This window comes from Pyrus communis, chromosome 3 (assembly GCF_963583255.1).
Source record: "Pyrus communis chromosome 3, drPyrComm1.1, whole genome shotgun sequence".
NCBI classification, from domain to species: domain Eukaryota; kingdom Viridiplantae; phylum Streptophyta; class Magnoliopsida; order Rosales; family Rosaceae; genus Pyrus; species Pyrus communis.
Window position 1 is genome coordinate 1,618,220 of NC_084805.1, and position 23,610 is coordinate 1,641,829.

General features: G+C 36.2%; 3 protein-coding genes and 1 pseudogene across 5 annotated transcripts; 1 reads left to right on the forward strand and 3 right to left on the reverse strand.

Moving 5' to 3' along the window:
* The first annotated feature begins 870 nt into the window (after positions 1-870).
* Positions 871-2,277, forward strand: LOC137729459 (SKP1-interacting partner 15-like). The gene has a single exon (XM_068468414.1). The coding sequence runs from the start codon at positions 1,014-1,016 to the stop codon at positions 2,097-2,099; it is 1,086 nt and encodes a 361-aa protein (XP_068324515.1). The 5' UTR covers positions 871-1,013; the 3' UTR covers positions 2,100-2,277.
* A 1,002-nt stretch (positions 2,278-3,279) lies between these two features.
* On the reverse strand, positions 3,280-6,335 carry LOC137729460 (carbonic anhydrase 2-like). Of its 3 annotated transcripts, none has more exons than XM_068468415.1 (9): positions 6,232-6,335; positions 5,518-5,578; positions 4,984-5,124; positions 4,830-4,878; positions 4,628-4,744; positions 4,392-4,445; positions 4,193-4,278; positions 3,849-3,957; positions 3,280-3,673 (listed from the first exon to the last, which is right to left on the reverse strand). In XM_068468415.1, exons 2-9 carry the CDS (start codon positions 5,559-5,561, stop codon positions 3,500-3,502), a joined length of 774 nt encoding a protein of 257 aa, XP_068324516.1. In that variant the 5' UTR covers positions 5,562-5,578; positions 6,232-6,335; the 3' UTR covers positions 3,280-3,499. The 3 variants fall into 3 exon arrangements, with proteins under 3 accessions (XP_068324516.1, XP_068324517.1, XP_068324519.1); XM_068468416.1 differs by having other exon boundaries at positions 6,252-6,307; XM_068468418.1 differs by lacking the exon at positions 5,518-5,578 and having other exon boundaries at positions 6,232-6,309.
* Positions 6,336-9,733: 3,398 nt separating this feature from the next.
* LOC137729461 (carbonic anhydrase 2-like) lies at positions 9,734-12,522 on the reverse strand. Its single transcript, XM_068468419.1, has 9 exons — positions 12,445-12,522; positions 11,673-11,733; positions 11,423-11,560; positions 11,112-11,160; positions 10,918-11,034; positions 10,685-10,738; positions 10,484-10,569; positions 10,145-10,250; positions 9,734-9,983 (listed from the first exon to the last, which is right to left on the reverse strand). Exons 2-9 carry the CDS (start codon positions 11,714-11,716, stop codon positions 9,810-9,812), a joined length of 768 nt encoding a protein of 255 aa, XP_068324520.1. The 5' UTR covers positions 11,717-11,733; positions 12,445-12,522; the 3' UTR covers positions 9,734-9,809.
* Positions 12,523-17,870: 5,348 nt separating this feature from the next.
* LOC137730088 (germin-like protein subfamily 1 member 20) lies at positions 17,871-19,111 on the reverse strand (annotated as a pseudogene).
* Between the last annotated feature and the right edge of the window lie 4,499 nt (positions 19,112-23,610).

The window sequence follows — 23,610 nt, forward strand, 5'->3', positions numbered from 1 at the left end:
AGATTTGAACCTAAGACTTATTAATTATAAGTGAAAAAGAATGCTATTAGACCATATTCCTAAATGTCTACTGCTGCTCCAAACTTTACTAATTAAAATATGCAAGTTCGAACCTCTAATTTTGTAGTGGATGCTTTAGCTGATTTTACCAACTCCCTTCCTTCTGAAAGTATTTGGTTCAATAGTGTTCAGATTGGTGTGAGAAATGCCTTACATTTTGATAATTTTTGTACAGGTTGCCCTAGGTGCTATGTAATTAATCCTCTGCCTTCTCAAAATATAAAGTTCGAACGTAAAACATAATGATTTGAAGACGAAAGCCTTTTTCATCATGACAATTCACCTGATGCCGAGTGTTTATCTAGGAAAGTAAAGTGTCAATTTAGTTCTTGAAGTACCATCTTAATGGAAATTAGGCTTCTGAATTATTTTTTAGGTAAAGTAAGTTTCTAAATTCATTAAAAATTGCTAATTTCATCTCTACTATTAAATTCAAAGTTATTTTATCCAATTCGTCAATTTAAGTCACTTGATACACCTTAAAATGTATTACCGACCTTATTACACATATAAGCCCTTAACATTTTATATAGGTTGCAAATCTAACGTCTAATTTATCCTCCAAAATTAACTTCATACACTATTTCTTCATAAAAAATTACCAATCTACCTTTCAATGTGTATCACAAACAAGTAACGTAACTTAAATTGATGGAAAATCAAAAATAATAGCTTCGAATCTAATATTAAAGATGTAATTAACATATTTTTATAATTGAAGAACTGATTTTTCTGAAAAAATAATTTAAACATCTAATTTTCACTCAAATAATAATTTAATTACTAGATTGACAGTTCAGGCTAGCAAGTCTCTTATTACGACAACCAATACGTGCGTCTGTCTCCCACGCAGGCCCAGTCCATCCTTTGAATCAACTGCGTCTCTCTGTTTTCACTCTTCGATCTGTGCATTTCTTCTGGTTACAGTGTTCCGCCGGCCCACCGCGGAAACCATGGATGCTCTCCCGCAGGACACGCTCCACCAGATCTTCTCGAGCCTTCCCCTCCGGCAGATCATGATCTGCCGCTCACTCTCCAAGTTCTTCAACCAACTCCTCACCTCACCCTCCTTTGTCCACATCATCTCCACCCAATCTCCGCCCCTCAACCTCCTCGCCCTCCGCCCTCCCCACCACCACCACCAGCGCCACGTGTCCTCCTCATCCTGCCTCCACGTCTTCGACCCTGACCTCAACCAATGGCTCAGATTCGCCCTTGATTTCCTCCCCTTCCGCTCACCACACCCCGTCGCCTCCTCTCTCGGCCTCGTCTACCTCTGGGGCGACTCGCCCGACCCGCCCGAGTCATCCAAGTCCCTCATCGTCTGCAACCCTCTGACTCGTCAGTTCCGGGTCCTCCCTCAGCTCGGCTCGGCCTGGTCGCGCCACGGCTCGGTCCTCGTTGACTCCCAAACTCGAGTCATGGTCCTCACCGAGCTCGCCGCGCTCTACTTCTCCGGTTCTAACCAGTGGCTCAAGTTCTCATCGAACCTCCTGTCAAAACCCAGAAGTCCAATCTTGGTGTTCGACTCGGTTTATGCCCTCTGCGATGTGGGTTCGCCGTGGAGGAGTGAATGGAAGCTGTTCCACTGCACAATTTCGAAGCTCAAGACCTCGCAGACTTGGACTCGGCTCGAAAAGCACGAGTGGGGGGACGTCTTCGACATCCTGAAAAGACCCCGTTTAGTTCGCGGAAATGGGAACAATGTGCTGATGGTTGGAGGGTTGAAGTCGTCTTTCTCGCTGAACACTTCGTGTTCGACGATTCTGATTCTGAGGCTGGACTTGGATAGCTTGGAGTGGGACGAGGCGGGCCGAATGCCGGTGGAGATGTTCAAGTGCTTTCAAGAGTCGAGCAAGTTCAAGGTGTTTGGTGGCGGCGATAGGGTCTGTTTTTCTGCAAAGAGAATTGGGAGATTGGCTTTGTGGGACCGTTGTTCCGAGAAAGCTGAGTGGCGGTGGATTGATGGGGTGCCCGGCAGCGGCGATGGGCTTTCCCGGGGTTTTGTTTTTGAGGCCACGCTCACTGCATTTCCTTGATGGGGTTCAACACAGTGTCAGAGCTTTTGATGCCGAGTAGAGGTTGGTATTTATCCATTAACGAATCCCAATGTTGTTGTATTAGCGTTGAATTCGTAGAATTTCTTGTGTTTAATGAATTTCTTAATCCAAATCAATAGAATATGTTCCAACTAATGCATTGGAATTGCTTTGTTCACTATGTATTCAGTCTCACCCACTACTTGTATGATGCATACAGAGCAGCCGAAAAAAATACAACTAAAAGAATACATTTTGTTGTTTTTAAAGTATCGTGCAATGGATTATGATTAAGGATAAAGTTATGCCTCTACATATAACATCTTTGCTGCCACCACCATTTTATCCAGAGTCACACTGCTGACCATCGATATCCGTTGTCACACCGCCACCACCTACCACCATTACTACCAACACCACTCTCGTCACAATCACCATCTCTACCACCACCGCCACCATCTTAATAATATTTGGAAAACATTACTACCAAACATGAAATTATAATACGTTTCCAATGTTTTCATTCTCAAAAGTCATTCTAGGGTTAAACTACCAGACGCACTTTCAATCATAAAAATGCATAATCCTATTTGCCGTTTTAGTTTTACAAAACATTTTCAAAATTCGTTTTGTAAAACGTTACCAGACGAACCCTAAATTACTAGGGAACTACTGCAACCGTTAAATTCTCACTTTCACGTGCTTCAGAATTTGAAGACTATGGATTTAAAATTTTATATCACTAGAACGAAATCATAATGACAAAGAACTTATACAAAGGTTTCTCCATAACCTAACTGAACATACTGAAAATATGAGAAGTCAAATGAAGCAAAACAATACTTCACTTGAACAAAACACTTTTACTCCATAACTTAACCAATTCATATATTATTCCAATAGCATATTATGCATCTACTCCCCATTCTTTCAAGCCTTGTATTTCTATACATGCATCTACTCCCCATTCTCTTTCCATTATGGAATGACTAAAATTTCAGATCTCGCGTAACCCTACAAAATCACTATACGTACACTATTTGTTAGCAGCCTCCAACAATGGCACGCCTGCAATCATTCTCTCTCTCTCAAGCCTTCTCTTAACACTTAAACCGAAAGAAACACTCTATATCCCATTTTTGACACCAACAGAAATAAACAAATCACATAGAGGGCAACATAAATTAGGCAGCAACACAATTGCTGCATTTTATTACCATATTTGCTTAAGGCACATAGAGTGCACAGCACAACTTATAACAAAACAGCAACGTTATGTTTTCGTCGTGGTAGAAACCCAACATACACAAGAAAATTAAAGAAGTGCCACCAGGTGGTCATCTGGTTTATTTATAATACTTGGACTCCAAGCAAACGAGCACGCAACAAGGTAAATACAGTTAAGGTGCTGGTACGATGATGGGAGGTGAAATGTGCGACTCAACGTCCCATAGCTCCAAAACCCCATGAACAAAGTCATAGTAACCACCCCTGAGCGCTAGGTTTTTCTCCGCAAGCGCCTTTTGAACGTAAGGGTAAGTTTGTAGGTTTATCAGCGACAAATTTACTGCTTCCTGCATAAAAATTGTCATTCAACAAGATGTTTAAGTGAGATTAATGTCATAACTCATGGAAGCGCACGCACACACCTCAGCTGGTCACTAAAAATTATTTCATTTGCAAAAAGTGAATCGAGCGTAAATGGCCTTCCAAATATTTCGTCAATCCAAGATCGAATTAATATCTTACCCTTGCACAATCCTCACATTGTTCCTCAAAAGTGGTGCCACCTTGTCCATTTGCTATAACCTTAGCCTTGGCGGGTAAACCAATTTTGACCCATTCATCTATGAAGTCACTGCATATTCCAGTCAAATGGTTAAGGATGCAAAACTATATACCATTAGCAAGTTCTAATGATCTCAGTTCATTGCTAAAAAAATGATTAGGCTGGGCTTTTTGCTATATACTCTTTGACCATCCTAAAAATGCTAACAAATATCCAAATTAACAGGTCTTATATTGCATCCTCGTAAACGATTATGATTAATCATCTTCCATAATCTACAACTTTTGTGTGTAAAAAGCCTTACAAGGGAACACGATTATCCTCAGGGTGACTCATAAGCCTCTGTATCCCACCACAACGACTGTGTCCAATTACCAAAATATTTGTCACCTGTTCAATTTCCTTCTTGTTAGCATTCAATTCACACTATTTTAGTAACAAGTGAAGAGAAAAGGACTAGGAGTTATTAATTCAATAAATTAAAAGACTTTTGGAATGTTTACCAGGAGTTGTGTAATAGCATATTCTATAACTGCTCCAACTCCTGCGTATTTCAGCTGTAAAGATATTAAAAAAAAAAAAAATTATTTTCGTAGTCAGATGCATGACAATTATGTGATTTATGAGAAATTATTTTCTCAAAGTTCAATATTATTTTGAACGCGAAACTGACACACTTGCTCATACAGTTTCTAATACAGTTGTGCGTTACTATTATATAATGTAGAGAGTAATGGACCTGATTGAATGCAGGAACCATGTTTGCAATGTTGCGAGCCATGAAGGCCTCCCCAGGTTGGAAACTAAGGATATGTGAGGGGCTCACTCGGGAGTCCGAGCATGCAAATACCAGAAACTGCGTTGGGAATTAGCAACAAAAAGATTAATTAAACATTTCTTGGTCTATTTATTCTAATTAAGATGTTACAGCCAAATATTACCTTGGGGCTTTGTCCATTGGCAAGCTCCTTGTAGTAATCTGGGTATTTTCTGTAAGATCAGTAGACATTATGCTTTCGAATCTATTAGATATATAGCAAATATGTACAATAATTAATTATTTTGATATAATAATAAAGAAAATAGTGAAATTACTCGAATTTGTTGACCCTGAAGTTGATGAAGCCATCTACAATCCTTCGAACTGGGTCGAAATGACCATTAGCAGGTCTTTGCAACTCAGCCATCAACTTCTCAATTTTGGCAGCAACCACATCGTCCAGCTCTTCCTTCTCACTGCAACCATGCCAACCAAGATTATCATTAATTTCATCGTCCCATGCATATATTTTAAGCCACCAACAACCTTTTGTAGCCTTTAACAAAAACAAATTGAAGACTAAATTTTTTCTTGTTAGATATATAGTTTATATGTTAAAGTTTGGAATTGGTCCATGAACTTTCACCCTAGTTTATATTTAGTCCCTACACTAAAAATTCGTTAATTTAATTTGGTTCTTAAATTTAACAAAAATATGCACAGTTTTGAGTTCACAGACGGAATCTAAAATAGGACCAATTCTAAATTTTTACTTTTACATGTTATATTGTCAAACGTCAATATCTAATATTTTCATAAAGTGGATGGTTAGACCAAAGATCATGGATGAAGTCAATAAGTAGGCAAACCTGAGGAGATTTTTCAGGCGTTGAATAGCTAATTGGCTTGCCATTTTGTCTACTTTCTTTCCTGCAAATTCAAGAATCCCGACCATATTAGTTTACATTGAAATGTACTATATGTGTTTCTCCTTAATCTCGACGGCACAAAAAAAAAAATGTAAATAAGAAACTGAGAAAGTCCCAAGCGGTGGGAAAGAAGCCAAAATTAACCCTGAACAAAATTCAAAACAAAACAAGACCAGGCAAACCATTTGTTTCCCTTCTTGGCACCTATATTTATTTTTGTTTTTTTATTTTCTTTTAATTTATTTAACTCAAAGGCCAAATTAATAAGGATTGTATATTTGAGTAGTTCCTCTAAGCATTAACTAGGTTTTTAGTTTTATAAGTTATATTGAATCAAACTCGAAATCCCTAGTGCAAGAGTTAAATTTCTATGACCAATAATTTTTATAATTCAATTAAATAAGAGTTTTCATCGAAAGTATATTAATTAAACTGGTTTGAGCACTAAGGAAAGAACTAGAACTAATTATCCATATATGTAAGTTCTGCCAGAGTTTACAGTACTAAGCACGCTCATACACTCACACATGATATATAGTTTGAGTAGAAACATAGAAATTCATATTAATCTCTTGCATACCCGAAATAATTAGAACATGATTTATTCTACCCAAACACACACACACACACACACACACACACAACCGTACGTACGTTCAAGATATTTTCCAAACCTAGCAGTGGAACTTAAGGAGATGAAGTTGCTTCACACATGCACATGCAACAAATACAAAACGCAGGCACATATTTGCAGTGAGTTGGGCTTCTATTTATACACCGAGTTACCGAGACTAACTGCTTTTTCTTTCTTTCTATTTCATTTTTGGGTTGAGACTAACCATTTAATCGACATGTTTTAATTACTCTCTGAAATATTGATATTGATTGATTGGACAACTATGATAGCATTGGACCACATGTATATCGTGATTCGTGACACTATAGTAAAAAACGAAAATGACCTCTCAACTCCTAGCTAGCATCGACTATACTATCTTTGGATTTTAGATGATATTTGATATGGACAGTTACATCATTTGAATTAATTAAAATTTTAAATTTAGATCATTATTTAATAAATTAATAATTAAGAAAAATTAGCTAATTAAATAATGATTGTGTTATACGAGGAGTATTTCTATTTCATTTCTCTGGGTTTTGTAAAATTTTCAAATGATATGGATGTCCACATTAGATGTCACCTAAGGTGATATAGAAATGTGGTATAAAATCATAGTATGAATAACATTACTCTAACTGTTTTGTTTCTATGAATTCGTTTAACAGGGTAAAATGTATATTTAAGGTGGCGGCATCCAATTTTGAATGTTTCCCAATTTCTTGTTTTCTTTGTTACGTATGACTTATAAGTTGCACGTTGTAAGTGATTAATAAAAAAAAAGTTTACTTATGCGAAGAAGTTAGTGATTATGTAGGGTTACTAGTAAGACAAAATGTGTAATTAGCCGTCTTAGGAAATTTTTTAATCTTAAAACTCATGATTATGCCCGCAAGAAAAACGCATTTCTACTTCTTTATAGTGTCACGTAATGGCTATAATACACCTCTAATTTCCACTCCTACACGCAAGCGCACAAGCTGGCTGCAGGCTAGCTAACTGAGTACGTAACTCTGAGTAACGCTGTATTAACCATATTTTTTCAGAATCTGGAAGATTTTTAGAATATGTGAATCGTATTCGTTTATCGTATATTGTGCGATTAGAAATCATTTTAAATATTTTATTTAAAATTAAACACAAACAGTACCTGATAAAAATTGATCGTATGATGTAAGATGAATGGACACGATTTACAGATCCCCAAGATCCTCGCCAAAAGGATCTGGAGAGGATCCTGTTGGATTTTTTCATACTACATTTGTATCATATTTCTAATAGAGTAGGAGTCATCAACATATGTGAGTTTCATTTTTATTAGAAATATGCTACAAATGTAGTATAAAAATATGGTAAAAATAATATTTTTGTATTCAAAGTGTTGATTTAAGAAATTGATGAATTTTTCAGCTATAAAAATAACTTTAATACGCAATTTTTTTTTGTATAGTAGTCTTTTTAGTATGAAAATAGTACCAATGACATTGAATGAATTGTTACCCGGAAAATTAAGAAAATAAAATATAATAAATGAGTGTATGGTTTCATTTTTAATAAACACCTATACCCTTTGTAATAAAATTCAACACCTATCAATAATTGGTTAAGTTAGAAAAATATCGATATGGTTAGAAATGGTTCAGTGTCCCGTCTCTATAAATATGTGACAAAAAAAAAATATAAAAATAACTTTTCTCTTTGTTGATTAAACCTCGTATTTTAATAAATATTTCTTCTGTTTTATACATAGATAAAGATCAACGAGTGGGTAAAGATCAAGAAGTGCATGTACCCATTGAAGCTTTTTCTTATTTTCTTAGGTGAAATGGAATTTATTTTATTTGGTGAAATGGAATTTATTTTATATTTTTTCAGTTGTATTATCACATATAGGCCGTATCTCGTATTTTGTAGGTGAAAAAACTCATTCTATCTCACTGTCCTACATTGCTCACAACCAAAAATTTCTCAAGCTTTATAACACCTAGTTCTTCTTACAAAGTAATTGGAAAGATAAATTATGGAGAGCAAAATTGGATTTGAACTTAGAGTTTGGGCTCTAGGGTGTGATAACTATATATATATATATAATTAACTATATTTAACCATGAAAAGATGGGCCTTGGGGCTCGGGCATTAATATTAAATCAAATAATTAATATTTTAATTTCATATTTTGTTTTTTAAACGTTTTGATTTCAACAAACTCATCCTTTCGGATGAAGACTGAGAAGGTTTGAAAAAACGATGAAGCCACACATCCCTTCTAATGCGAAAAATATACAAATTATAAATACATACAAATGCATCTCATTCAAAACACAGAAAAATCATTTTCATACTGCTGAAAGAACCACATAGAAATTCGTCAGAAACCAAATTTTCCAGTGCTCAAATATTATTTTGAATATTGAATCTTGATGAAGTAGAAACCCACCGAATTACAAGTACAAAGTAGAGGCGAAATTCTTTTTCAAGAATATTACGGTTCGCAAGCCTCGATGGTTATTTTGTTTGTTTGATATTAGTTTTGTTTAATTCGAATTGTATCAATATACATAGTTGTAATTTATTTAATGATTAGCATATATATATATATGTATCTCGTATTTATTTCTGCAATGTATTTATATTTGTGATTGATTGTTGATTTTTAACCAAAATTATATAAGGAGTTGAGTGTGTGTGTGTGTGTGTGTGTGTGTATTCTTTAAAGAAAGGATCCCCATTTTTTTCCGAAAAATCTTCAATCATACTAATCATTTATTTTTTGATTTACACCTCATAATCATCCCTACAAAATATTAGCCAAATTGAAAATATTTGAGACATCTAATTGAGTTCAAGGAAATTAAAAAACACTATGTTATAAGAAACCTTGAAATTTCATCGTGACAATTAAATGTGCAAATGGTTTTGGATTGAATTGAATTTTTCCATTAATGATCTATGAATTGAGATTAACAAAATAGACAATTCAGATCGTTGAAGTTTGATGTGGAATGACTTCCACAGCTAATTCTCATTTAAAAAAAAAAAAATCATTTTTTGAAAAAAATGACGGTCGGTTTCCTTAAAGAAACATATATATATATATATATATAAAATATCTGGCTCATCCTTTTCGTCACCGTGTCTTCTTATAATCCATGCAAAAGAGTCTATGGTCCTAACTCCTAAGGTATGGTCCTTATTGACGATGAATGTGATGATAGAGATGATAAAAATGATACCACACCATTCCAAATTTTAATTTTGTTCTATACATCTCACATGTTAATTTACTTAACCTATTAGTGTTCATATTATGAGAAAAGTTCGCCTTATATATAACTGAAGACTTATCTTCTTATATTTATAATACCCATAATGTAATTTGACGTTACTATAAACAGTTAATTCAATCACTAATTTATTACCATATTTGTTTTAAAGGTACATAGAGTGTACAGTACAACTTAACAAAAGATACAATGTCATACTTTCATCGAGGTAAAAAACCCAACATACGCAAGCAAATTAAAGAAGGGCCACCAGGTGTTCATCTACTTTATTTATAATCACCCTTGTTGAGATGCATATACACCTCGACTGCAAGCAAACGAACATGCAGTTAAGGTGTTGGTACGATGATGGGAGGTGAAATGTGCGACCCAACCTCCCATAGCTCCAAAACCCCATGAATAAAGTCATAGTAACCACCCCTGAGTGCTAGGTTTTTGTCCGAGAGCGCCTTTTGAACGTAAGGGTAACTTTGTAGGTTTACCAGTGACAAATTTACTGCTTCCTGCATCATTCAAGAAGATGTTAAATGAGATTTAATGTCATAACTATGGAAGCGCGCACACGCACCTTAGCTAGTCACTGGCAATTATTTCATTTGCAAAAAGTGAATCAAGCGTAAATGGCCTTTCAAATATTTCATCAATCTAAGATTGAATGTCTTACCCTTGCACAATCCTCACATTGTTCTTCAATATCGGCGTCCCCTTCCTTTGCTATAACCTTTGCCTTGGCGGGTAAACCTATTTTGACCCATTCGTCTATGAAGTCACTGCATATTCCAATGACATGGTTAATGGATTCAAAATTATATAACATTAGCAAGTTCTATAATGATCTCAGTTCATTGCTTAAATGACTACGGTGGGTTTTTTGCTATACTTTTCGACCATTCTAAAAATGCTAACAAATATCCAAATTAACAGGTCTTAAGTTGCATCCTTGTAAACGATTATGATTAATTATTTTCCATAATCTACAACTTTTGTGTGTAAAAAGACTTACAAGGGAACAGAGTTATCCTCAGGGTGAGTCATAAGCCTCTTTATCCCACCACAATGACTGTGTCCGATTACCAAAATATTTGTTACCTGTTCAATTTTCTTCTTGTTAGCATTCGATTCATAAATATTTTAGTAACACGTGATCAAGAGAAAAGAACTAAGAGTTATTAATTTAACAAATTAAAAGACTTGGAATGTTCACCCCCAGTACTGTAATAGCATATTCTATGACTGCTCCAACTCCTGCATATTTCAGCTGTAAAGATATAAAAATAAATAAAAATTATTTTTCGTAGTCGGATGCATCACTATTATGTGATAAGTTATCAGAAATGAAGTTCAATATTATTTTGGACACGAAAATGACACACTTGCTCACGTATAGTTTCTAATACAGGTGTGCGTTACTATTATATAATGTAGAGAGTAATAGACCTGATTGAATGCAGGAACCATGTTCGCAATGTTGCGAACCATGAAGGCCTCCCCAGGTTGGAAACTAAGGATATGTGAGGGGCTCACTCGGGAGTCCGAGCATGCAAATACCAGAAACTGCATTGGAAATTAGCAACAAAAAGATTAAACAGTTCTTGGTCTACTTATTTTAAGATGTTACAGCCAAATAGTACCTTGGGGTTTTGTCCTTTGGCAAGCTCGTTGTAGTAATCTGGGTATTTTCTGTAAGATCAGAAAGAAAATTAATTAAAAAGGAAAAAAATGTACAACAAATTATTTGAGTTTGCTCTCCCGCAAATTATGAGTTTTAAATTTCCAAAAATTGGTCTAAGGCATACATTGCTTGCATAAACTCAATTATACATCCTTAAACACAGTTTTTAAAATTTAGAAGACATTATGGTTTCGAATCTATTAGATATATAGCAAATATGTACAACAGTTAATTATTTTCATAAAATAATAAAGAAAATAGTCAAGTTACTCGAATTTGTTGATCCTGAAGTTGATGAAGCCATCTACAATCCTTTGAACTGGGTCAAAATGATCATCCGGTCTTTGCAGTTCAGCCGTCAACTTCTCAATTTTGGCCGCAACCACATTGTCCAGCTCTTCCTTCTCACTGCAACCATGCCAACCAAGATTATGATTAATTTCATCATCCCATGATATTTTCATAAGATGGATGGTTAGACCAAAGATCATGCATGAAGTCAACAAGTAGCTAGGCAAACCTGAGGAGATTTTTCAGGCGTTGAATAGCTAATTGGCTTGCCATTTTGTCTACTTTCGTTCCTGCAAATTCAAAAATCACGACCTTATTAGTTTACATGGAAATGTATTATATGTGTTTCTCCTTAATCTCGAGGGCACCAAAAAAAAAATCTGTAAATAAGAAAATGAGAGAGTGCCAAACTGCTAACCGGTGGAAAAGAAACCAATTTTTTTTCTTCCAAAAATTAACCCCGAACAAAAATCAAAACAAAACAAGACTAGGCAAACCATTTTTTTTCCATCTTCGCAGTTCTCACCCATATTTATTTCTGTTTTTATTTTATTTTTATCTTCTTTTAATTTATTCAACTGAAAGGCCAAATGATAAAGGATGTGTAGGAAGAGAAAATGCATGTGCATGTATCTCTTCTTGAAAAAAAAAAAAAAAGGCATTGTGCGAAGTGAGACAACACAAAATTGGCAAGGAAATATTGAATATATATATATATATATATATATATATATATAGTTGTATATTTCAGTTGTTTCTCTAAGCATTAACCGGAAAAATAATATATATAGTTGTATATTTGAGTTGTTCCTGTTTGAAATGCAGAAGTGCATCCAGTTCATAAAAGCAAAACTGTAATATGATAATATAGTATGAGTAGAAACGTAGATATTCATATTAATCTCTTGAAATATAAAGCCGAAATAATCAGAACATGATTATTCTACCCAAACGAAAACACACACACACGCACACACACTCATTAACCAAACCGTACGTACGTTTTCGAGAATATTTTCTAAAGCTAGGAATGGATCTTAAGGAGATCAAATTGCTTCACACATGCACAAGCAACAAATACAAACGCAGGCACATATTTGCAGCGAGGGATGAAGCTTCTATTTATACACCGAGACTAGGTCCTTTTTCTTTCTTTCTTTCTTTTACTTTTTGGGGTTAACACTAAACTTTTTAATCGACATGTTTTAATTATTCTCTGAGATATGGATATTAATTAATTGGACAAGAATAATATATATGGACCATATTTAAATCGTGATTCGTGACAATATAGTAAAAAACAACCAGGAGCTCTCAACTCGGAGCTGCCGTCCAATACCATCTCTTTAGCATTGTTTCGATGAACTCGTTAAATAGTGTAAACTGTATATTCCCATGTGACAAGTGGCGCCATCCAGCTTTGAATGTTCCTTAAATTCTTGTTTCCTTTTCCTTTGTTAACTAGTCATTATGCAGGGTGACTAGCTGGTAAGATAAAAAGCATAATTAGCCGTCTCAGAAATTTTTAATCTTAAAACTCACGAATGCATTTCTACTTCTTTGTATGTATAGTGACTAGTGTCACATAAAGAGAATCCTACAGCTATACTTTCCACTCTTACACGCAGGCGCACATGCAAGCTGGCTGGCTAGCTAACCACTGGTGGAGCCAATAAAGGCGTAGGATGGTCACTCGACCCTTCTCAGTTCTCACCTTTAATCTTGTGTTATTTATTTTGTTTTTTATATCAAAATCCTTAAGCTTTTGACCCTTCTATTCATTTAAGACTTAAAAGTATGATTTTTTTTAATTTTGTAAGTAATAGGTTTTAGATTTGAATCTCGTGGATGATGAATTCGATACTAAATTAGGCTGCTCATTATGTGGTTTAGCCGAACTTCTTCTCCCCTTAGTGTAAAAATATTGATGTACTCAAAAAATAAAAAATAAAATATTTAGCTCATATCATTAGCGATATAAACAAAACAAGTTAGTCTCCCAAACTTGCCTCCAAAGTCCTCAACAAATCTAAGTGCCGAAAGTAGAATATAGAGAAAAAAATGCTCGACATAAGGAGAGGGAGTATTTATATTGTTTTTTTGTTTTGTTTTGTTTTTTTATGAAATATTGGAGGTCATGTTTCATGGCATACATCATTGAATTCAAAGGAACCAATAGTGATGAAACACACATGATAAATGCATTGAATAACACTTACATCGATCCAATGTCAAATGGTCCATATGCATGTAGTTTAAGTGTATATGAGATATGATTGAAGACTTGGAAGTCCCTTTCCGTCTCCCTGTCCCTCTCTGATTCATTAATCATGTGGGAAACAAAATAAATACATTTTAGAACGGAAGAATGGGAAAGTATTGAGATTCAGACGTATTTTACTTAAAACGCAAGAATAAAAGGGTGGAGCCAAAAATAATTCAAAAAATATTTGAGCTGATACGTGAATTTTATTCATTATTGATGAGAATGCTCTCATTATATTGGCGAGACCACATCTGTTCACACGCAATTCAACCAGCAAGGAACCTTGAGCTGATGACTACAATTTCTTCAAGCTTTGCTGCCCATGGCAATAAGATAAGGCAAGAAAATTAAAGGTAGAATTAATAACTAATCTATACCCCTTAAGCTCAAGGAAACACAACTAATTCCAATCAAGGATTTTCCAAAATAATTCTTAGATATTATTATTTATTTAATAATATCTGTAAGGTTTATTCTCAAGCATTTTAAGATATTTCAACATTTTAAAGATACTTTCTTACTTCATCAAACAGACGACACACTTCGACAAATTGAAGCCAACACATGGCATGGAAACTCTACACATGTGGTCGGCCCTATGCTTTATAAATACCTCATTCTACATAGTCGTTAAGTAAGTTGATTCTGCACAATTCAACACTAAATCACTTGCACTCTTTCTACAGAGTTTCTGACTTACGCATCGAATGGTCATTGGCCAAATCCCACTCTTGGTTCATGCCTTTGGTCATTGACCTAAGGTATCTCTTTGTTGCGTAAGTACAATTTCGTCAAATGCAAAGACGGCGGAAATTTGCTACAACAAATTGGTACTTTCATTGACATCTTGATTCAAATCTGTTTGGTCCCAAAATAATATTGTTGGGTCAAGCATACGATTGGGCTCGGCCCAAAGCTATGTCAACTACTATGAGCTGCTTGATAGATTCTGGGCCAGTTAGCAGGGTCGGTCGAGTCCGATCCTAAGTAGGAATAATTCAAAGGTCAAGGAAGTCCTGGTGCAACCAGGATTCCCGGTCAGCAAAAAATAAAGCCTCGGAAGAGGGGAAAGTTCAAAATCCTAATGGGAGTGGGTTTGTTCGAAGTAAAGTTGGAACGGGACAAGGACTCCCAATCCAGATTCAGCATACAATTCGGTTTCAAGGAACGAGTGCTATAAATACAAGAAATCATGCAACAAAAAAGGACCTTCAATTCAGCATACAATTGCCCTGCACAAAACCTCTCAAATACCTTGAGATTTTTTCCTTTTCTTTTTCTGCCGACACACCTTCAATTTGGATAAATAGCACTGTGGAGGCACCCAGCGAACACCTTAAGTTTGGATAAACAGCACTGTTGCCGCATAATCAGCCGACCGAGAAGCACCTTCAGTTTGGATAAACAGTACTGTGGAGGCACCCTGCGAACACCTTTAAGTTTGGATAAACAGCACTGTTGCCGCATAATCAGCCGACCGATAAGCACCTTCAGTTTGGATAAACAGCACTGCGACGAGGCTGACCGGTTACCTATCTAAGTCTCGGCCGAGAAGGGTTTTCGAACCCTTGTTGGTAGAGGTCACCTTGCTAGCCCTCTTGGCGTAGTCAGGTGTTACGAATTACGTTATTCGGCGTACTGGACGCCGAGTGATTTTATGATTGGATATTCACAAGTGAGTTTCAGAGTTCGGCATTCCGACGGCCGAACTACATTTACCATCAAGACATACATCACATTTGAGTACCTGTGTCCATATAGTTTAGTCTCGATTCGACGCGCTTATACTCTTACGAATATAATCACAGTGACCGAATCAGGCTCCGACGATTTGTGAACTTTGCAGAATTAGTAGCCTTGTCTTCAGGCTTTAGAACCCAGAGACCGAGAGTGTTCCTTCCTCGGTCGCAGTCGCAAGATAAAGAAGTCAACAACGCGCTCAACGCAACATCAACGGATTTTACTCCTCGGTCGAGCTCGGCCGACGAGTTGGCACGCCCCCATTCAACCGAAGGACATAGTTAGCTTATTAGTTACTCGGCCTGCGCGCCACGTAGGTTTTGTAATTTTTAGAGTTAACAAAATCTTACAGGAGCTCCCGCAATGTACAAGGCTTTACCAGTAAGCCTTTGACTAACAAAAGATTTAGTTATGAAGAAGCTTGCAATTCATTTAGATTCTCATCTAATCACCAACCAAGCCTCATGGGAGTACGTGACGAAGCATCCAAGGATGGTGCAATACTCGCATAAGTCCGGGAGCTACTCAAAGTGCGCGTTCCACACTTACACCCTTAAGCAAGTTCCACGAGTAGAGAACGCTCACCCAAACGTGTTGGCAAGTCTAGGCTAGCTGTTTTCTTCTTTCCAAATTTGCTGAAAGCAGGCTTAACAACAGGGATCATAGCTCTAGGCAGAAGTCCACCTTCCTCTCTGTAGAGGATTGAGCAGTCAGCGACATTCACAATACTCAGTTGAAATACCCAAGGCAATTTGCACCTTCTTCATATCAAGCTTAGCCCCTAGAGTTGAGATAAATTCTGAATTTGCAATAGGAAAAAAATATTATATATTCAGTAATTTGAAATTGGAGAAACTCGTAACCGGATTTGGGCTGCAGAATGATAAAGCAGTTTGCTTACCTTTGATAAACTTTGATGGGACGCGGAGCTTAGTATGTGGTTGCATGGTTTCGATTATAAAATTTACTAAAAATATGACTTTACCCCTTGAAATTCAATTCTTTTTAACTAAAACCCGTCATAATATATTTTTCTAATAAAAACTAGCTCCAAGTCAATAATTTTCTTAATTAAGTTTGACTTCACACAATTTCATATTTTTGGATGCCTAGAATACCTCTAATAACTTATGTCGGATTAAAAAGAAGATTTAATGTCATAATTCATTGCCTATTAATAATAAATGATATGATACTAGGTTTAAATTTGTTTAGTGTTTTCCTTTTTAATTCCTTATTGCTTTGATGTTTTCGTATTTGCATAAAGTTGGGAATTTTTTTTATTTAGTTTTTCTCTTTTCAAATATGCGAGCTTTAGCTGCGAACAAATTATTTTACCACACATATATAACAACAATAAAATGTGTCTAGTATAAGTAATAATACATGCAAAACAATTTACGTACAACATAAACAATGTAATTTGCTTCAACGTTTAACTTGCCTATATTTCATATACATACAATATATAGGTAAATTATTTTGTGTATATTAAAGTACCTACTTGAAAATAAAGTTCAAGATGAAACTTACCTATATTTCACATAGATATAGGTAAATTATTTTATGTAGACTAAACTACCCACTTGAAGATAAAGAATGTCATTTGATTCAAGATAAAGGATGTCATAGGTCATTTGGTTAAAAAAAAATATAGGTAAAATATTTTTACGAAAATCATAAGGAAATGAATATATAAATAAAACAGAGAATAAATATGTATATGATTCCAATTGTAGCCTATAAAACTGAAATTTCAACAAGCATTTAACTAAACTGTAAAGTATACGTGATGAATATTAAATGCTTGTCAAAAAAAGGAAAGAAACTAGACAAAATTAGGATTTCATCGTTATTGTTGGTATTAATAAAGTTTATTGACATAATTAGGGTTTTGTGGCATAGGTAGTTTGTAATAATAGGCTATTTCTTTTTCCACATGCATGAATTTGAATTTTGGGGTTTAATTGGATATTTAAATATAGGTGGATTTTTGTTTAGGAAATAAAACTTTCAAAAGCCTATTTTTAAAGAACTCTAAAATTTATGCCGTGAAAATATATTATTAATTTGCAAGTAGAGAAATGAACTTGTCCCCAAAATAGAGAATACAAGTATTATCCCAATATAAATTTGTTCCGATCATTGAAATTGAGGTATCCTTGGGTAGAATCTCTTAAACTTGTCAAACTTAAAGACATTTAAGAAACAGAGAGCACATCAAGACATACCATATATAATATTGTATCATATCAAATTCACATAAGGATGAGGTATACATAAGCAATAAGCATCTTATTCAATTTATATTTCATAGTTTGTGCGTACTGATGAAAACCATATTGGCCAACTAAATTAGTACATTCGACCAGGCACATATGGACCGTCCTAATTGGCCTTTTCTCATATAGCCCTTCGTTATCAATTGTTCTCGTAACAAAACTGTTTCTGAAGATAATCAACCAGCTTAGTATCCACTTGGAAGGCCTTGGCTAGAACATCAGGATTGATGGGAGGCTTGGAGCCAAACACTGCATTTGCTATGGTGATGACTCCTGGGTTCTGGCTGCTAAGCCCAGCAATGGCTTCTGCATTTCCGTTTCCGGCATTGAGTTGGAAGTGAATGAGACCAATCGGGAACACAAACACATCTACCTTATTCAACACCTTGCTGATTAGCCGATTATTATCGGCGTTTGACGTGATGAAGCCAACATAGAGTGTACCTTCCAAGACTACGAGAATTTCGGAGCCACGAGGGTGAGCGTGAGGAGGGTTTAGGCCATTTGGTGCGAAGTCTATGCGAGCCAGGGATATGCCGAGAGTGTTCAGTCCTGCTAGGTTCTCCACATTCACCGCTGTCACTGTCGAACCAACTGGATTCGCCGTGCTTTTCGGGATTTGAAGCCCAGGAAAGAAAAAGTCGTTTGCTGTGACAAGCTTTGGGTCCTTGCAGAATTTTCCGTTCACAGACACTGCTTGCACTAAAAAGAAACGAAAGTATTTATGTTTTTAGCACTAGTTGTAAACATCAGTTAACCGGTCAATGTACAAATACACGGAAAGTTAAAACCATATAGAGTGTTATTGTTATTTGGGCCACATTAAGTCATTAACTACCCACTTTAGAGACTAGCTCTCTTATATATGTGTAATTTGCTTTAATAAAAGAAAATCTTCATTATGATAACACACCTTTATAAGAGATGTAACCAGTAAAACAATGATATAATATGGTACGAATAACATGAATTTTTTATACATATGTATATTTTAGTTTTACATGTCTATACATATATATATATATATATATATATATATATATATATGTATATGCATGCACATCAATTTTTCATGCATGCATATAAACTATGCCATGCAAAAACATATGATTAACAGAGAAAAAACTTAAATTCTTAAGAATTTTTACAACATTATGAGTAAATAATATTACATAAATGTGGAGAAAACATGGTATCTGATATGCGAAAAAAAAATATATATATATATAACACACACACACACACACACACACATCGGATTGGGGGTTATTAATTGCTATGCAAATGTCCTGCAGAGGACTGGGATCGTAGGCAGAGACAAGGAAGGTTGCGAAATGCCAATGTGGCTACAGTGGTTATGAAGAAATGAACACTTCTCATCGCACTTGGCTTAATTAGGTTGCCTCCAACCTGTATGTCTCTAATTTCTATTTATAAGCGGGTATTTAGCGATTTGATGAGTATTAGTACTTGGAAGAAGGTAACTAATTGTCTGACGAAAATTTTAGTGGATATCGACCAAAGTTGCATTAGACTATAATTCGATATTAATATCCTAATTCCTTATCCGCAGTTTCAATTGCTTCAACTCCATCTTAGTCTTTTCTGGGAGAATAATGAAGACAATAATCAGTAGGTGGAAAATTTAAACACTCCAACTACTGAAGTACATTAGCCGTAGTTTTATGTGGTGATATGCGCAATGTTAATCATGTGTATAAAACAAAGTCTTACTTCTATTATAAAGATAATACAATTTGCACGCAGTTTACAAAACTCATATATACACACATAAGTTTGCAATCATATTGTGAAAACAATATGCTTGAGAAGTCCGAATATATTTAGCACCTCAACAGTTAAATGAGAAATAATTTATACACACTTTTTAAACCTATTGCGTAAATTTGTTTAGTTTTGATTTGAACAAATCGAAAGAGAATGAAAGACCATAATTAAAAAGTGTGGAAAAGTGCACCCCCATACAATTAGTCCCACACTTTGTGTTAAAATGGCTATTAGCTAGGGTTGTTTTACGAGGCGAGGAAAAATGTATGTGACCATAATTAGGAGGACGAAGAGGAATCTGGAGTCGTCCCAAAGTGAGTTTCAATGGTGGCCAAAGTGATGACGCACGATCGATACTAAAAATATTTATTATTTGATATTGGAAGTGTTCCAATGTTTATCAATAAAAATCTCAATCTTAATCTCATAACATTTAATATGTTTCCCACCAAAACAAGAACACAACTTGCCTCAGTATATAATTTTCTTTACGCTAACTAGTTAGGATAAACAAATATAAAACAACTGAAACAAAGATGACTCATGAAAAAACACTGAAAACTTAAGAACACATGATAAATGCATGCGTATCAACCAGAAAAGATAAACATTGGAAGATGCGGAAATACCAAATTATTTGGAGAGATTTTCAATACATCCGAAATAAAAAGTGGTAACACTACATGTCATAATATTAATGAATGATATGATTAATATTAATAGATGATATGATTGATATGTTTCATTTTAAAGTATATTTTTAGTGTCTCTTCATTTATATTATGACACGTCATATACCACTTAACATTCCGAGTACACTGAAAAACGTATCATGCTTTGTTCATTAGATGGTTTTTTTTTTTTTCTGAGTGGAAATTAGGGCTTTGTTATTTGGGACTAGGGCTCGTTTGGTATGGGATACTAAACCGAAACTAGTATCCTGAATCCCAAACCAAAATTTTTTCAAGATGGAAATTTGAAGACCAGTCCCAAGCCAAAATTTCGTGAATCCCAAATTTTAGGAATCCTGAAATATTTTCGGTATTTCAGGACAAATCGAGATTAAAATTTGATTTTGGACTATTGGGCTGAAACTTAACATATTGGGTTTTTGGGCTAAAATTTAGCCTTTTAGATTGAAATTGTTAGCCCAATTTCATAAATATCAATCAGTCATACATACAAATATGTCATATGTGCGTTTGTGCAATCTATTTTGAACCATAAATGCAATATATTTTGAGCCTTTAATTCATACATACTAATATGTGCAATCATAGATTTATAGCCGTAATTGAAATATGAAATTATGAATTGTTCTTCAAATATATTCTACTATCAAACTATTTAAATTCAACATTCCACATGCATGAAACAAAAATAAAGTAAGTTAAGTAACAAACCCAAAAGCAAAAAAATTAGTTACAGGCCAAAGTTTCAAAATAAATTAAGTTACGAACCAAAAGCAAAAAGAAAAGCTTAAAGTTCATGAAGATTATTGGCCCCTTCTGTGGAGCCAAAAATAATTAAGAGGCGACACGTAGGTTTTTGGGCAAAAAGGACAAAATTATCCTTGAGGAGCACCGGAATTCCTACGCTCGAGCAATGGACAAATATTCCACAATCAAATCAAAAGTGCCCAAAATAGGTAACAAATTCAAAGTTATTTCATCCATCCTCATCCTATATTTTCCACAAGGTAATTATTTCATAACCTCCAAAATATTCATTCCAAAAATGTGTTAACTGGCTAATTAATGGATTAATTACCTAATTAATTCATTAATTGCCAAATAACTCACACATTAAACCACAAAATGCACACAAAAAGCATCCCAAAGGCCGGCCACCTTTTCTTCAAAGGGGACCTGCCATGCCCTGTAAATATTACCCATTTTTCTCTAAAAACCTAAGTCCACACTCTTGCAAAACTCCAAAAACTCTCTAAACACTTTTCTCTCTAAATTCTAAATTTGGCATTGGAGTTTATTCGGCCAAAGCCCCCCCCCCCCAATTCATCGTGGGCATGTGAGGCTATTGGCCTTGACCCTAAGGTGTTAATTGTTTTGTAGGTGCAATTTTGTCCAAGAAGAAGGAGGCAGAAATTTGCATCCACAAATTGGTGCTTTCATTGAGAGTTAAAGTACACAAACTCGTAGAAGACTCTCACATAAAAGGTTTTTCTCTATTTTTTCTTGTCCATTTGTATATTTTTCGTACGTTCTTATTATTAGAATTTTTTATTTGGAAAGATTCTTTGATAAAACGTAAAAGAGAAATACAATGACTAGAAATTTAGAAAATTCCACAAGTGAAAATTCCAATATTTAAGAAATGGGACCGTGGCGATCCACGAGGCTAAATGTGATCATAAGTGGAGCGGCACCACCGCTACAGGGCTTCACCATGGCAACCACCGCGGTGGCCACCACGACCACCACCACGACCAAGCCGTGCCATCTAAGCAAGCCCATGTTGTACCACCTAAGGCCCACAACACCAAAACCACGGCCCAAGCCATGTCACTCTAAGCCCAACGCGTTGCCAAGCCGAGCCTTAGCCACGCACCCACATGCGCCACACGCCGAGCAGCCTGCTCTCGTGGCCCAACCTGCTCCCACCGAGCAGCTTGCTCCCGTGGCCCAGCATGCTCCCGTCGCCCAATCTGCTCCCGTGGCCTTTCAAGCAGTCCAAATCGATCCAAGATTAGTTCAACCGTCCTCACTCCAAAATTTCGGACCAATGATCGAACTGGGAGCATTTTCACCACATTCTTTTGCGGATTTGACATTTCCTAACTCAAATCTCACGCCCAAAGTCTACCACACTTCCACAGCTCAAGAAGACGCATTTCTTCCAAGCTATTCCAACCCAAATGGAGAACAACACTTGTCTCGACAAGTCATAGAGTTGACGAGTGCCCTCGCATAGCAAGCAACCTTAGTGAACCAGTTCTTGCAGCGCACCGAGATGCAACGTGCCCCAAACGAGGTGTCCTGAAGTAGGACAATGGCAAACAAAGAACCCCTCCTGCAACGTCCCAGCAAGCAGCCACTCGACCAGCCACGAACCGAGTGTTTGGGCAATGTACATTCTCGATTGGGCCCCTGAGATAGTGTATACTCCCGTCTTAGCTCGCCGAGGAGGTGCACTCTAGGCTAGGCCCACGGACGAGCATATATTCATGGTTGGGGTCACACTTCAATAGTCAACATGAGCAACCTTCTAAGTGAAGTGTTCATTCACGGTTAAGCCCACAAGAAGCATCATCCATCTCACATCGGAGTAGGCAGCACGATGGATGGAGATAAGCAGTCACTCAATTTGGCTCAAGTTCAACCGCCAGTCTGTGAAGAACTTGCTCGCCTGCTAGGAACACACTACACGCACCGCATTTGCGGCATAGACGAGCCAAACATATGGAAGAACAGCCTAGAATAGCAAGTCATGACTGGGGGCAGCCGAGAGCTCTGCTACCCTAACAAAGGCAAATTTAGGAAGAAGTAGAGAGACTCTTGACCAAGTGATTGTGTGATTTCCAACGCAACGAGGTCACCGACAAGGCACTACAACGGAACATGACCAACATATGTAGGTCACCCTTCACGAACGAGATGGAGTAGGTAGAGCCTCCACGCCAGTTCAGCATGCCACATTTCACATCTTTCAAAGGGGATGAAGACCCGGAGAGACAGTTAAAGCACTACCGAAGAGCAATGATCCGCTATCGAAACAACGATGATCTCATGTGCAATATATTTGCCACCACTCTACAAGGCAAGGCACAAGATTGGTTCTACACCCTACCGCCGCAATCTATCCGAAGTTTCGACAAACTTTCTTTGGCTTTTACCAAAGAATATTCATCCTATCGCTCGATCAAAAAGAAGTCCGACCATTTGTTCAATGTCAAGAAGAACCCAAAAGATCGCTTCGTGACTATGTGAAGAGGTTCAAAGCAGAGAAGACAAGGATAGTCGGATGCAACGACTCATAACTAGAGTAGCCTTCCAAAAAGGACTTCCAAACCACTATGACTAATCCAGCAATGCTGAAAAGTACATAAAAAACAAAACCATATCTTCCCTTGG

What these genes read in the sequence shown, in the direction of transcription:
- LOC137729459 (XM_068468414.1), top strand. Translation starts at nt 1,014, where the DNA reads ATGGATGCTCTCCCGCAGGACACGCTCCACCAGATCTTCTCGAGCCTT.
- LOC137729460 (XM_068468415.1), bottom strand. Translation starts at nt 5,561, where the DNA reads ATGGCAAGCCAATTAGCTATTCAACGCCTGAAAAATCTCCTCAG. An exon ending in TTCAGGGTCAACAAATTCGA is followed by an intron (nt 4,879 to 4,983) that starts GTAATTTCACTA and finishes CTGATCTTACAG; the next exon opens with AAAATACCCAGATTACTACA. An exon ending in GAGGATAATCGTGTTCCCTT is followed by an intron (nt 3,958 to 4,192) that starts GTAAGGCTTTTT and finishes TGGAATATGCAG; the next exon opens with TGACTTCATAGATGAATGGG.
- LOC137729461 (XM_068468419.1), bottom strand. Translation starts at nt 11,716, where the DNA reads ATGGCAAGCCAATTAGCTATTCAACGCCTGAAAAATCTCCTCAG. An exon ending in CGCCTGAAAAATCTCCTCAG is followed by an intron (nt 11,561 to 11,672) that starts GTTTGCCTAGCT and finishes GCATGGTTGCAG; the next exon opens with TGAGAAGGAAGAGCTGGACA. An exon ending in TGGTTCCTGCATTCAATCAG is followed by an intron (nt 10,739 to 10,917) that starts GTCTATTACTCT and finishes ATATCTTTACAG; the next exon opens with CTGAAATATGCAGGAGTTGG.